The 16,360-nt window shown below is 45.4% G+C and overlaps 1 protein-coding gene across 1 annotated transcript; it reads right to left on the bottom strand.

Annotated features, from left to right (window-relative positions):
* Positions 1–6,628: 6,628 nt before the first annotated feature.
* On the bottom strand, positions 6,629–7,302 carry LOC120685246 (serine carboxypeptidase 2-like). The gene is made up of 3 exons (XM_039967054.1): positions 6,930–7,302; positions 6,743–6,838; positions 6,629–6,651 (listed from the first exon to the last, which is right to left on the bottom strand). Exons 1-3 carry the CDS (start codon positions 7,300–7,302, stop codon positions 6,629–6,631), a joined length of 492 nt encoding a protein of 163 aa, XP_039822988.1.
* Positions 7,303–16,360: the final 9,058 nt, after the last annotated feature.

Here is a 16,360-nt window from a genome sequence, read left to right as displayed (position 1 = left end):
TATCAACATTGACATCATCCAAAACGATTGTTTCAAGCACAACCAAGGAGGCAAATTGTAGGGTATTAGGATCACAGGCCATGTAGTGTATGTCACATTCAGCATCCCAAATGGATTAAAGCCATTGGATGCAAGACCTAGTCTTACATTACGTGGATCCAAAGCAAAATCCTCAAACTGTTGATCCACGTGCTTCTATGCCATTGAGTTTGTAGGGTGTCAGATTTTTCCATCTTCGACCAGTCCCTCCTTATGCCAACGCATATATTCGGATGTGTTCGCTCTCATGTATAACCTTTGCAGACGAGGAGTAACCGGAAAATACCTCAAGATTTTCTGTGGGACTCGCCTCTTTGGTGCAGCATCATCACTACATGACCCCTCTTTCTCATCTGAATTAGATGTTTTCCATCTAGACTCATCACATGTTGGACATGTATCCATGTCAGCATATTCCTTCCGAAATAAAACACATTCATTGATGCATGCATTTATCTTTTCATAGTCCAGGCCAAGATCACGGACTACCTTTTGCACCTTCTCTAAAGTGTCAGGAACACAGTGACCTTCTGGGAGCAAAAGCAAGAACAACCCAATAATAGCCTCTAATGCACTGTTACTAAGACCATACATGCACTTAATCTGAAATAGCCTGACAATGAAAGATACCTTAGTAGCCTCCTTGCAACCTACATAAAGTTCCCTATTTGCCTCTTAGTAGCCTCCTTGCAACCTGGATAAAGTTCCCTCTTTGCCTCTGTTAATAATTTAAAGAATGTCTTGGCACTTTCATTCGGCTCCTCAGATTCAGTACCCATGATCTCTCCATGTATCGAACCACGGATTAGTGACTCCATCATATCCTTTATAGAATCACGGTCACCGGTTCCACCTTCATTGTCAACCCTTTCACTGATGCCCCCAAATGAATCTTTTTCTTCTCCTTCCCCTAGGATAAAACTTTCAGAAAAGCCTCTATGAAGCAAATGAGATCTAACTTCGTTAACTGTTTTGTAGGACATTGAACGACATCTCGTGCATGGACAGGGTGTCGTTTCTCCTCTCAGTGTTCCACCAAATTTATGATCTATAAATTTCTTGAAACCTTTTTGCCACTCTTCTTCTTGTTGTGGCAAGCGCATCCAAGACCTATCATTGCCAGAAGACATGCTCCCCAATATCTTCAATTAAAATCACACACTAATTAAAGTGATCAAGATGGCCTGCACAAATGACAATGAAAAAGGCATATACTGTAATTAATGATCTGCACAACAGATGATGAAATATATAGAGCTGTTCTCATAAATTCCCAATTGGATCTTTAATGCTGATTACATGTACTACATATATCTCAATTCAATTGGATAACAGTTACTTTATTTAACACACGCACACAAATTGGCTGCATGTTTATTTTATTTCCTATTTGATGCAGATTGCCTAGAATAACAATCGAACCTCCAAAATCATAGTCCATATTTGCATTGAAGCCATGCCCGAGCCCCAACCCTTTGATTATTAATTAGTCTTACTGCTAGCACAATTGCACAACTGTTTTGTACAAATCATCAGCCATGAGACATGCATTACTATGAAATAGAAACAAGATCATGAAGCCCCTCACTTCATCCCTGCTGGTGGCCGAGGTTGAGCTGCACGCCCACAAGCAGAGACAGCCGCCGGCCGTGACGACGGTAGAGGAGTCTGCACGCAGCTTGTTCTTCAAGAGATTGAGGCAGGCCCCGGTGCTAGGAGGAAGACGATCTGCTGCCCGCCTGCCCGACCGCCGCCTGTTTTCGCCCGTCCGCCCTAGCTCGCGATCCTCCACGCCGATCACGTCCCTCCCACACGCATCTTTTTTTTCCTTCTTCGGGCCCACTTGGTTAATTGGGTCGACCCAATTTGACCCACGGCAGTTAACATGACTTATAGTTTGTACATATAGATTGAAATTCGTAAATATATCACAATTGAGCTGTGATGTGGTGGTAAGACATGTTTCTTTGGAGGGAGAGGTTGTGGGATCAAATCCCCCTTTCCCCACAATTTTTAAACAATATTTTTATCTCTTGTCTAACATACTATGTACAAAAAATTAATGCCACACATTAGCAAAAAAAAAATTCTAAGTTTGATCCTTGAGACCACGGTTCAAGCTCCATGTAGGTTTTTTTTTCTTCTCATTTTCAGTTATTGTTCCACATCTATTGTGAAGCAATGTAGCCACATCTATTGCAACGACCCAAGCAACCATATAGCAACAAAAAAAGTTTAGTGGCAATATCATGTTCTTTCTTGCAACCACTTATGTCTTTAGTTGCAGTATACCCACTAGTTTTGCAACACAATACATTGGTGGCAATATTATTTATGAGTCGTGGCAATATCATGTTCTTTCTTGCAACCACTTATGTATTTAGTTGCAATATGGCCTCTAGGTTTGCAACAAAACACATTGGTGGCAACATTATTTACGAATCGCAATGACTCTAAGTTTTGTGGCAAAAACACTTATATATTGCAACGAACACAATCTTTATGACAACACCAACCTAATTGTGGCAAAAAACATCATCTTCTCACAACCAAGTTTCTGATGGTGGCAAGAGCATCAATGTTTTGCAACCAAATTATACAATGGATGCAATAGCACCTATCTAATGCAACTAAATCGGTGTAGTTGCAAAGGTTTCTGTGGCAATAGGCCTAAAATCTAGTAGTGTTTCAGTTTTTTGTTCACCCGAGTGGTGGGTTGACACTGGTGCTAATATTCATGTTTGTGCTGATTCTTCTTTGTTTTCTTCTTACCAGGATGGCGGGACTTCCTCCTTGCTGATGGGGAACGGATCGCATGGCGTGTTCTTAGTGTTGGTATGGTAAATCTGAAGTTTACTTCGGGGAAGACCGTGCAGCTGAAGAACGTACAGCATATCCCCACTATCAAGAAGAAACTAGTCAGCGGTTCTCTACTGTGTAGAGATGGTTTTAAATTAGTCTTTGAGTCCAATAAATGTATCTTGTCTAAGTTTGGTACTTTTGTTGGAAAAAGGTTATGAAAGCGGAGGCTTGTTCCGTCTTTCTTTGTCAGATGTTTGTGATAAAGTTGCATACAATGTTATTAACGTTGATGAAACAAATGTTTGGCATTCAAGGCTTTGTCATGTTAATTTTGGTTGTATGATGCTCTTAGCTAATTCGAGTTTAATTTCAAAGTTTACTTTTGTCAAAAATTCTAAGTGCCATGTATGTGTTGAATCAAAAACAAACTCGCAAGCCTCATAAGGCTGCGGAGGCGAGGAGCTTGGCACCCTTAGAATTAATTCATTCCAATTTGTGCGAAATGAATGGAGTGTTGACAAAAGGTGGTAAAAGATATGTCATGACTTTGATTGATGACAGTACTAGATTTTGTTACATCTATTTGTTGAAGTCAAAAGATGAAGCTTTACACTACTTTAAAATCTATAAAGCTGAAGTAGAAAACCAACTTGAGAGAAAGATCAAAAGAGTTAGGTCAGATTGTGGTGGCGAGTACTTCTCAAATTTATTTACTTTATTCTGCGAGGAACATGGTATTATTCATGAGAGGACGCCTCCCTATTCACCTCAGTCAAATGGGGTTGCCGAAAGAAAGAACCGCACTCTAACGGATTTGGTTAACGCCATGTTAGATACAGCGGGACTTTCCAAGGAATGGTGGGGTGAGGCTATATTGACTGCATGTCATGTCCTAAACTGTGTTCCTACAAAGAATAAAGAGATAACACCATTCGAGGAATGGGAGAAGAAAATGCCAACACTTTCATACTTACGTACATGGGATTGTTTGGCAAAAATGTGTGTGCCAATAACCAAGAAACGTAAGCTTGGACCTAAAACTGTGGATTATATCTTTCTAGGTTATGCTATTCACAGCATTGGGTATAGATTTTTAATAGTGAAATCTGGAGTACCTGACATGCATGTTGGTACTATAATGGAGTCCAGAGATGCTACATTTTTTGAAAACATTTTTCCCATGAGAGATAAAACAAGTTCATCTAGGCAAGAGTTCATCGAGGATGATAGCTCTGCTGAGCCGATAGAACACAATTAACCTACACTTGTGGAAAATCCTGAGGAGGATAACAATGATGCTCCGAGAAAGAGCAAGAGACAAAGGACTGTAAAGTCTTTTGGTGATGTTTTCATTGTATACCTCATGGATGATATACCCAGAACCATTGAAGAGGCATATTCATCTCCTGATGCTGATTATTGGAAGGAAGCAGTGAGGAGTGAGATGGATTCTATTATGTCTAATGGAACCTGGGAGGTCGTTGAACATCCTTATGGATGTAAACCAGTTGGATGCAAGTGGGTGTTCAAGAAAAAGCTTAGGCCTGATGGTACTATTGAAAAGTACAAGGCTAGGCTTGTGGCCAAGGGTTATACCCAAAAAGAAGGAGAAGACTTCTTTGACACTTATTCACCAGTTGCCCGATTGATCACAATTCGAGTGTTACTTTCCCTGGCAGCCTCTTATGATCTTCTCGTTCATCAGATGGACGTTAAGACAGCTTTCTTCAATGGAGAGTTAGAAGAGGAGATCTATATGGATCAGCCGGATGGGTTTGTATCAAAGGGTCAAGAAGTAATGGTTTGTAAGTTGTTGAAATCTTTATATGGTCTCAAGCAAGCGCCTAAGCAGTGGCATGAAAAGTTCGACATAACTTTGACGTCCGCTGGCTTTGTTGTGAATGAAGCTGACAAATGTGTGTACTATCGCTATGGTGGGGATGAAGGAGTGATTTTGTGCTTGTATGTGGATGACATACTGATCTTTGGCACAAGCCTTAATGTGATTAAGGAAGTCAAAGAGTTTTTATCTCAAAGTTTTGAGATGAAGGATCTGGGAGAAGCTGATGTTATCCTTAATATAAAGCTGGTAAAAGAGAGCAATGGTGGGGTGATTCTTACACAGTCTCACTATGTGGAGAAGGTGTTCAGTCACTTTGGTTATAGAGACTATAAACCTGTCTCAACACCATACGATGCCAGTTTAATTCTTAGGAAGAACAAAAGGATAATGCGAGATCAGCTGAAATATTCTCAGATCATTGGTTCATTGATGTATTTAGCTAGTGCTACAAGACTTGACATCTCGTTTGCTGTAAGCAAACTGAGCCGGTTTGTTTCAAACCCGGGAAATGATCATTGGAAGGCTCTTGAAAGAGTAATGCGCTATCTAAGGGGGACAATGAACTATAGAATTCACTACACCGGGTACCCAAGGGTACTAGAAGGGTATAATGATTCAAACTGGATTTCTGATGCTGATGAGATAAAGGCCACAAGTGGATATGTGTTTACACTTGGTGGTGGAGCTATTTCCTGGAAGTCTTGGAAGCAGACCATCTTAACGAGGTCAACTATGAAAGCAGAACTCACAGCATTAGATACCGCCACTGTTAAGGCTGAGTGGCTTCGTGAGCTTCTTATGGACTTGCCGATAGTTGAAAAACCGATACCGACAATTCTAATGAACTGTGACAATAACGGTGATTGTCAAGGTGAACAGTTCAAAGGATAACATGAAGTCATCTAGACATGTGAAAAGGCGGTTGAAATCTGTCAGAAAATTGAGAAACTCCGGAGTTATAGCCCTGGACTACGTTCAGACGGCTTAAAATCTGGCAGATCAGTATACAAAGGGTCTTTCACAAAATGTGATAGACAATGCATCTATGGAATTGGGCTTGAGACCCACGTGAGTCATTCTATAGTGGAAACCTGTCCTATGTGATCGGAGATCCCGTGAAGTAGGATGGTGAAACAAACTAAAGTCTGACTGAGAGAAGAGAACCTTTGTGAAAAGGGCTCATTCCGTGTATAAGGTGCATTTCTCTTCTAATCAAACCTTGACCATTACTGGTAACTAATGGCTGTGAATTCACCAGTAACTGCCGCTCATCAAAGCTCTTTACGACGTCCAGATTCGTTGAACCTGAGGCACCTCCACGCCTATATAAACCACCCCTTTCTCCTCTCATCCTCACGCACTTCAGCACTTGCTTCAGGTACTCTTGCTTAGGAGACCTCTCCCTTCTCCCTTTGCTGCTTTCTGCCGTTCCCATCGCTTGCGCTGCGCGCACAGCTCTAGCAAGAGCAGGCCTCCGGAACCTCTGCTCGCTGAAGGTCCTGCACGGGACGCGGGCAATCAGGTTTTTGGGGAGCGTCTTGACGCGACTGCTCGCTCCCTGAACGACTACTTCGTCTACTTTCCGGCGTGAACGAACGACTACTTCGTCTACTTCCCGGCCTGAACGAATGACTACTTCGTCTGCTTCCTGGTGACCGTTCGTGGGACTGCACTGCGAACCTCTTCCTGCATCGACATCGTTCGGCTACTTCAGGCAAGACTACTCGAATAGCATGTCTATTCCAGCTGGTAACGGCGCAACCGGTGCCTCTGGTACTGGTCCCGCCTTGGGGTACACTTTAAACCTATTCTGGTTTAACTTTTTGTTCATGCTTATTAGAGAAAATAACATGAACATATGCACATATCTTATTCACACATTATTACTCATTTATGCCATGAAATTGTTAGTAATATTTAGACTTAAAATATATCGAAAATTGCCTAGTTATCTAACACTTCATGAGCTGCGACATTTTCGCAAATCAACTGTTGGTTCTGAAGCTGTGGATCGACATATGTAGTTGTAGAAGAACACGACGTACGCTAGCTGCTTACCTGTTCTGTTGTCGCCAGAGGTGTAAAGGTCGGCGGTGGTGTCGGTGTAGGAGAACCCCACGCCGGCCGGCGAGTCCAGGAACAGTATATTAGCCGCTGCATGCAGCAGCCATTATTCACAGAATTACAGTCGTGTCCAGCATAATCAAGCTCAGAGCCAGGGGCAATTAGCCAGCAGCATACGTACCTCTGTTCAACCTGTACTCGTTGAGGAAGAGCGTTGCGCCGTCGGGCCGGATGCGGAACGCGCCCCGCTCCTCGGAGGCGCCGTACGCCACCGACGAGCACCCTGGCCCGCCGTTCAGCCACAGGCCCACAGCACGAGAGGCGCCGGCTGGGCCTCCGGCGGCACCTCCTGGAGCCAGTAGAACAGCGCGCGCCCGCCCGGCCGTCTCCTCCACCGTGACGTACCATGAGTACATCGGGAAGTCCGCCGGCTGTCCGGGCAGCCGCTCGATGCGGTCTGTGCCATAGCTGCTCGCAGTCGCTGCCCGCCGGCAGACTAGCGCCAGAAGCACAGCAATCAGCACTGGAGCTACAGGGAAACTAGTCCTCGGCATCGTGGCCAGTTATCGGATTACAATTCTACAAAACTGCCTTCTAGTTTATGAGGGAGATAACGTGGCGTAATACGTGGGTACAATGAGTATAAATAGATACAGGAGCATCCAGTCATTGCTTGGTTTGGACCGGCACCACATTTTCACATTGTTTTCTGCTCCCTCCGTTTCAAATCATACGCCGTTTAAATATTTAGTATTTAGGCACTAATTTTGATAAGCTTGTTTTATTTTAAAAACTTTATAATTATAATTTATATTCATTATTGTTTAGACCTTATGTCTGATTTGAATTTTTATATCCTTATCCTTTTTTTAGAAAGACAACTTATTAGTCAAAATTTACGAACTATAATTTATAACGAAGATGACAGCCGTACGTGCTACCTAGAAAATATGCTCATGTCTTCAATGGGAGGAAAGAATCCACACATGCCTCCAGTCGTACTACATGGCTAGCAAAATATTCACCAACCATTAATGGCTGTGGAACCTTTGCATGAATGCGGAAGTTAGGGCCAGACAATAATCCGTCGCAGCGTAGAATCACTACTAGAAAATAACCCATGAGAACCAGTCGAAAACACCCGTAGGTACCGGTTTTGCAACCGGTACCCGCCAACCGAGACCATTGGCCTCGGTCTAGGACACCGGGTTTTTCACCCGGTGCCTTAAGCATCCATTGGTACCGGTTGGAAAGACCAACCGGTACCACCAACAGCTGTCTCTCCCGTTGAATCTCTCCCGTTCCTGTATCCTCTCCGGTTCTAATCTCTTTCGAAGAATCAACCACAAAATATTAAATCAATCGATACAAATTCTATAAATCTCACAAATCATTCAAAGAATCAAGTACAAGATCAATACACTCGATACAATTCCACATAGTACCAAATCAGCATACTAGTAGTAGAGAAATGATACAAATTGTCGCCGATTACAGGGGCAAGGCACATATACATCTCAATCCAAGCTCTGAAGAATTTCAATTTTCAAGTCATGCATACCAGTCGTAGCATGCATGCAGTTCATAGCAGTACTGAAAATCCAAATGATCCATATGCAGTTCACGGCGAGGACAAATCCAAATGATCCATATGCAGTTCACGGCCAGGACGGTCTTCTCGTGGCAGAGCCGGGTGACCTTCGTCTCCTTTATCTGCAAAATATGTCACAATCCCTACCTTCCATCCAACGGAGAAGCCGAGGCGGGAGGTGAGGGCACCGCTGGCGGCCCAGCAGAGGAAGCAGAGGAGGGCCGCGAGCGCACCGGCGCGGCGGTCGAGGAGGAAGGCGTACTGCCCCTCCAGGTCCAGGAGGCCGCCGCCGCCGCTAGGCTTCGCCATGGCTCCACTGACCCTTGGGTTGCTTGAGGCACGACGACGGCGAGGCCGTTGGCGAGCCTGGGCGGCACGGCTCCCGCGTGCCTGCGCCCCACGGCTGCTCCCACGGCCGGCTCCCGCCGGTTGCCCGCAGAGGCGGCGGAGGCCGGTTGCCCGTGCTCCTATGCAGTGGTGGTGGTGGCGGCGGCAGCACAGCGGCCCGCGCGCCCCACGGGCCGGCTCTCTAGAGGATAAGGTAGCGAGAGAGATGAGGATAAGAGAGGAGTCGGCAGCAGCGACTTACAAATTTCTGGAGCGAGAGATCGGCCATCGGTACCGGTTGATAGTTTTCACCGGTGCCAAAAATCAATATCTAGAGCGAGAGATCGGCCATTGGTACCGGTTGATAGTTTTCACCGGTGCCAAAAATCAGCATGCAGATTGGTCCCGGGCTGTGAAACGACCCGGTGCCAATTCTTGATCATTGGTACCGGACTGTGCCATCACCCGGTACCAAAAGTTCTCCCTAGCCACCTTGATCCATTGGTCCGAGCTAAAAGTACCTGTGGCCGTTGCAACCGGTACTGATGCATGTATTAGTACCGGGTGATATGGCAACTAGTACTTTTGTGCTGGACCGAAGGCCCGTTTTCTAGTAGTGAATGTCAAATATATTTACACTGTTCTTTTGTCAAAAGACTTGGGACATTTCCTCGATAAGGTACGAGGCAACAATGTTGTACTGATGCAAAATTCAGATGGTCTACTCCAAATATTTATCCATTTCTTCTATACTATTATACATGTATATCAGAAATAAGTTCATCTCTATTAACTCTAGTTGATGACTGTAGAAGACCCTACTATTGGCCTTCTTTGCCAAGTACTTGCTTGAGAAGTGTGATAGCTCTTAAGATCCATGCCTCAGCGACACAACTCTAGACCCTAGCCTTATTTTGCACTATAGCTCTAAGTTTCTTCAATTGTCTTTCCTAACTATGCATCCACCATAAACACTTCTCAAGTAAAATGCATCAATAGATGTTGCATCGTGTTTATAAAGCTGGATGGAACACTGTTGACACTAGTTCTTGACATGGCCCGTCACCGGCCGGACAAGGAGGAAAAGCAGCACCCTAATGAGTCCTTCTTTGAAGTAGGGTCGGAACAGCCAGCAATGCCCGGGAGATATTCATATCTCTCTACGTATCTTACTTCACATATTTGAGTCTAGTTAGTCAGGAAGCCTTAGGGTAAAGGAGTATTTTCTTATATCTCAAGTCATGTCTAGGTTATAAATACACTCATGTAACATAGCAAAAAGAAGGTTGATCATCAACCCACATTAATTTTTAATGGGCATCGTCTCCCCTGCCATCTATTAAGGCCTATATACTAGAGGCCCATGTGACCAATGAATGATATTATCTATATATTAGCATCCCCACTTATGGGGTGATCATCTTCTCTAATCCTCAGGTTAGTAACATGGAATAATAGCAAGGATTAGGGTTTGGATTATCCTAACTAATCCACCCAAGATCCATTTTTCCCCTTGGGATTCCGTTACAGTTGTCCGTCTGCCGCTCGTTGCGGCTGTCCGTCGCGTGGCCCGTCACGGCATTCCGTCGCGCGGACTTCTCTCGGCTGCCCGTCGCAGCCACTCTCCTCGTTGCCGCGGACCGTCGTGGGCCCCATCCTACCGTCGCCGTGGCCCGTTCTGACCGTTGTGCGTCGGTCGTTAGTCTGTTACTGGTTATTGCATTCTTTTGGGATCATCTCCTATTGCCTGGAAATCAAATAAACAAGCTGTTGTATCTCGTTCCAGAGGCAAAACTTCGAGCACTTGCCACTACCACTTCAGAAATTGTGTGGCTTCGATGGTCGTTGGCAGATTTTGGTGTTTCATGTGATGCTCCTACAACCCTCCTATTTGACAATACTAGTGCCATCAAAATTGTCAATGATCATGTGAGGCATGAACTTACAAAACATACTGGTGTTGATGCCTTCTTTGCTCGGTCTCATTGTAATTAGAATACAATTGCTCTTCAGTATATGCCATCTGAACTGCAAGTGGCAGATTTCTTTACTAAAGCACAAACTCAAGAGCAGCATCGACTTCACTTGATCAAACTCAATATTTCAGATCCTTCACTTCCACCTTGAATTTGAAGGGGGGTGTTAAGGCCCATATACTAGAGGCCCATGTGGCCCATGATATTATCTATATATTGGCATCCCCACTTATGGGGTGATCATCTTCTCTAATCCTCAGGTTAGTAACACCATCAAAGTTTTCAAGTAAGTGCCATGCTGCTCTAATTGGCTCGAATTATCACTTGTTAGGGCTAGTTGGTGCTTGATGGCGTTCTTGTGATCTAGCTTGTACGGTACATGTTCGTCAGTTACTCGGTTATCTACAGTCTAGACTTAGATTGATATCTATCTTTACACGTTCTTCATGCTAAAATATCTCAATCAGGCTCTAGTCATGTTTCATATAGTCAGATTGTTTTTAACACCGCTACACATATAACATATGCACTAGAAAACTTTAGGCGTGGCATTGCCGCACCATCTTTGGTGTGGCAGCCAGGTGTTGACGGTCGTTATAACCAGTTCCGACCATCAACATTTCATGATTTGAGATGTTCCTCTATGCAAAATTCATATAATTTCACTAATTCCACGAATTTTGGTGAAATATTTGAATGTAGGACAAAACAGGAGCAACACATAGCAAAAGGAGGCAATCCAGGGGAAGGCAGGGCCGAAGGGCCAGCCACCCCTGGCCGGCACGCCAACCATGGCCGCCCGGCCCCACTTGGCCGCCCGGCCAGGCCAGGGGCCCAGCTCAGGCTCAGTTTCCTCCTGAGAGCTGTACATGTTGTCCACGTCATCGATCCGCGTGATTTCCTGGGAGAGTGTCCACGTGGACATCGGAAAGATCGCCACATCTCCAATCCGTGGGAGAAAGCACATCTTCGGACGTTAACTGTCGAAACCGCCACTGAGGGAAGATCTACACCGTCCATGGAGTATCGAAAGGATGAGAGGGGGATAGGGGCTAGCCGTCCAGCCATCCCTAGCCGCTCGGCCTAGCTTGTCCGCCCGGCCAAGCTCATCCTCCTCCAACCGTCGTAACTACCTTATCCACAAAGAGGAGTGGCAGCCAAACTACCCCCTACCTCTACAAGGCTATAAATAGCCCCTCTCATTCACTTGGAGAGTGTGTGGTGAATTATTAGAATAGCCCTCTCTCTTGGGTGTTCCATTCAAAGGTGTGTGTGTAGTGTTAGTGGAGAAGTGAAGCTTCCTCAAGCTTGTGGAGGAGTCCTCTCTTGTTCCAAGGAGAGTAGCGGGGTGCAAGTGAAGGAGTGAAGTCGCCCTTCGACCCCGAGCTTGTAATCTCAGAGGAAGGTTATTCATATTCAGGATTGAGTAAAGTTCCTTATGCTTTGTCTTTATTATTTCATTGTTACCTTACTTTCTTACATAGCATTTATTCTTGTCCGTTTACGGGTACCTCGTGCATACTTATAGCTTAGCTATATAGTCTTTGCATACTGATTGGCTTATAACTAGTTAGTAGTAAGCTTTTTTATTGTAGATTCGACGAGATCTATAGTTAGAGTTTTCCTTGGTGAGTCAGCTATCCCACGCAGCTCTGGCCGGTAGCCTCTTTTGGTGAACAGCTCCAGAGGCCTCTGTAATCCGCCCCGTCATCCGGATAGTCTCGCCGACGCATAGCCGAATACTGTAGTACCCGCCTCTCTCGGCTGGGTTATCAGCACTCTGGTGCCTGGCAGTGGTGCTACAGGTTTGGTGTCTAAGTTCTCGTGACAAGACTAGATTTCTGTACGCGTAGTAAAGCTCCTTGACATAATTCTGGTGGAGAACCTGCTCTCCCGTCTAAAGTCTCCACATAGCTAGTTTCGCTAGTTCTGTTCTTGCTCTGTATACGGGTATACTCCTCGTTCCTCGTGGATTTCGATACCCTGGGATACTCCTTCGGGTGAAAGGCTACAACGCGTATCTGTGCGCTTGCGGATCTATATCTGATAGGCTAAGGAATGCCAAGAAGCTTTTCTGGTGCCATTGCCGGGGAACGGTAGCTATATCCATACAGAACCAAGGCCGTCCTATCTCTCATTACACTACCACCACCATACACTTTCTCCACTGTACCATAAATGGATTCCGCTCCTATCTATCAGTCACTCGCTCCAAAGGGCAAAGATATGGAGCGTCCATCATCTTCTACACCCATCACCACCTCAGGCTATCAACTACGCCCTGGCTTGGTAGCCATGGTTCGGGATCAATCCTTTGCAGGATTAGACTCAGAGAGTCCCTATCTACACCTTCGTGAATTCGAGCAACTGTGCAGTTGTCTTGTTATTCTGGGAATGTCTGGAGAAACCCTTCGTTGGTTACTCTTCCCGTTCTCCTTGACAGGAGACGCTAAAACATGGTACTCCAGAACTGTAGACAAGGTGGAAGGGAGTTGGGAGAAGTTGAAAATGAAGTTTTGTCTACATTTCTTCCCGCCAAATCAGACCATCGATCTTCGTTGCAAAGTCCTATATTTTCGCCAGCAAGACAAAGAGACATTGGCGGCAGCCTGGATACGCTTAACGGACCTAGCTTCTAGTGGTCCTGACTTGGAAGTGTCAGAATCCATGCTTTTGCAGCATTTCGCCAGAGGCCTCTCATATGCCGATGGTGTATACCTGGATTTAGCCTCGGGAGGATCGTTCATGCACTTGACCCCATCGGAAGGGCAAAAAGTCCTTAGCAGAATTCTTGAAAAAGCTTCCGATGATCTTAAGTGTAAGAACACTCAAGATCAACCTCAGATTAGCTGCCACATCAAAGAAATAGACTCTTCAGATCCCTCTTCATCACCCCATCCATCTCTCAGGATTGAAGAAATCCCCGAACCAGCCCCGTCAGAGGAACCTGTGAGGAAGGATTTGCCTCTGACGATTCCTCCATTGGTTCCACCTTTCTCGTTTGAAGACGAGTTGTTCAAGGATTTTGGGAAGGCCTCTCAGCAAACCCAAGATAACCAATGCATCGACCGGTCTTCCCCTCGTCCCTATCATTTTCCTCAAGACTCATGTCAAATGAGGGAAGACCTGCTCTGGCTTACAGCTGTGATCAATCAGGATTGGCTAGAAGAAAGAAGGTTGGATACCCAAGTTATCAGACTCTATCAAGAACCTTCTCTCATCAAGGGCTATGTAAATGACATGCTCCTACAAGACATCGTCTATAACCCGAGGGTTGGAGTCAACATCATTCCCAAACATGTTGTTGACATCTATTTCCCTACTCACCCACGATCCAAGTCCGACATTCTCTTAAAGTTAAAACATCGAGGATTGTTGGCAAACCACGGAGTCATTCGCGTCATACCTGTTGTCTTGCGAGATAAACGCATATATCTGGACTTTCACGTCTTTGATCTGCCCGAAGGACCCACACCACTGATATTGGTAGGGACCCCTATAGCCTCCCTGATTCACTCCATCACCCCTGGGCTGCTGAAATTCCAATTTGGGAAGGAAGTAATGAGAATTGGCATAAGTCGATCCCTCAACACCAGGGCAGAAGCTAAGCCAGAGGTTGATCCCCTGGACGAAGTGAATAGTAATTCACTGGAGATGGAGGAGGATCAACAAAGCCTTGAGGAAGAGGCTGACGACTTCAGTATGGTAGACGAGCTACAAGAGTTTGAAAAACTGGGTGAATCTTTGCGGCCCGACCTCCGAAAATCGAGCTTAAAACTCTACCGCCTGGCCTGAAGTACGTATTCCTCAACAGTAACCCGGACAACCGGCTATCATCAGTGATAAGCTGACTGAGAGTGAGAGCCGGTGATTAATTTCGCTCTTGGAGAAGTATAGATCAGTGCTTGGATACTCCCTCCAAGATCTGAAAGGAATCAGTCCGAGTCTGTGCACCCATCGCATTCCCATAGAGACCGACCATCGGCCAACATGGGAGCCTCAGCGCCGATTAAATAATGCGATGAGAGAAGTAGTCAAAAAGGAGGTTCTTAAACTCCTTCACGCGGGGATCATCTACCCTGTCCAAGACAGTGAGTGGGTCAGTCCTGTGCAAGTTGTGCCTAAGAAGGGAGGCATGACTGTAGTCCAGAACCAGAACAACGAGCTAATTCCTCAGCGCACGGTCACTGGGTGGCGGATGTGCATTGATTACCGAAAACTCAATGCCGCCACAAAGAAGGGCCATTTTCCACTCCCTTTCATTGATGAGATGCTTGAAAGACTAGCTAACCACTCCTTCTTTTGCTACCTCGATGGCTACTCTGGCTATCACCAGATCCCCATTCACCCGGATGACCAGAGTAAGACCACCTTTACGTGTCCTTATGGCACGTTTGCCTATCGACGAATGTCGTTCAGGCTTTGTAACGCTCCAGCATCCTTCTAGCGTTGTATGATGGCCATCTTCTCTGACTTCATAGAAGACATAATGGAAGTCTTTATGGACGATTTCTCCGTTTATGGCAAGACTTTTGATGGATGTTTGGCGAACCTTGAAAAAGTTCTCCAAAGGTGTAAAGAAGTCGATCTTGTCCTAAACTGGGAGAAATGCCAGTTCATGGTTAGAGAAGGAATCGTTTTGGGACACATGGTGTCAGAGAGAGGCATAGAGATAGACCGTGCTAAGGTTGAAGTCATAGAGCAGCTACCGCCTCCAGTAAACTTCTCCTACATTGCCCGACCCCTGACCAATCTCTTGGCCAAGGACACACCCTTTGTCTTCAACGAGGCATGCCTTGAATCCTTTAACACCTTGAAAAAGGCACTTGTCTCAGCACCCATCATACAGCCACCCGACTGGAACGCACCCCTCGAATCATGTGCGATGCCAGCGACTATGCTGTAGGAGCCGTTTTGGGCCAGACAAAGGATAGGAAGCATCACACTATATCCTATGTGAGCAAAATGCTCACTGGCCTGTAGCTGAACTACTCCACCAGCGAGAAGGAGCTTCTAGCGGTTGTCTTTGCTATTGATAAGTTCAGATCATACTTAGTGGGGGCTAAGGTTATCATTTACTCAGATCATTCTGCTCTCAAGTACCTCCTCACTAAGAAAGATGCAAAGCCCCGTTTGATTCGGTGGATCCAGGTACTTCAAGAGTTCGACATCGAAATCAGAGATAAAAAGGGAGTAGAAAATTCAGTTACAGATCATCTCTCACGAATGGAGTTTCAAGAAACATCGCCCTTACCGATCGATGATTACATGAGAGATGATATGCTCCTAAAGGTCACATCATCCAGTCCATGGTATGAAGATCTGGTCAATTATATGGTATCTGGGTATGTCCCTGAAGGAAGCGATAAGAGGAAATTGGCCCACGATAGCCGTTTCTATCTTTGGGATGACCCCTACCTATACAAATTCTGTGCAGATGGTCTTCTCCATCGCTGTATTCTCGCCTGCGAAGTTCCACAGGTCCTGGATCGATGTCACGCATCCCCTTACGCAGGACATTATGGGGCCTACCGAACTCATGCAAAAATTTGGCAAAGTGGTTTCTACTGGCCAACCATGTATCAAGATGCCAAGGAGTTCGTTCGCAGGTGTGCAAGGTGCCAGCACCAAGGGAACATAAACCATCGCGATTCTATGCCACTCACTAGCAACCTTCAGCTAGATGTCTTTGATGTGTGGGGCATAGATTTCATGGGT

Source organism: Panicum virgatum, chromosome 8N, assembly GCF_016808335.1.
Source record: "Panicum virgatum strain AP13 chromosome 8N, P.virgatum_v5, whole genome shotgun sequence".
Classification (NCBI taxonomy): domain Eukaryota; kingdom Viridiplantae; phylum Streptophyta; class Magnoliopsida; order Poales; family Poaceae; genus Panicum; species Panicum virgatum.
The sequence above is the reverse complement of the archived record's forward strand: the minus strand, read 5'-3'. Positions and strand labels throughout refer to the sequence as shown.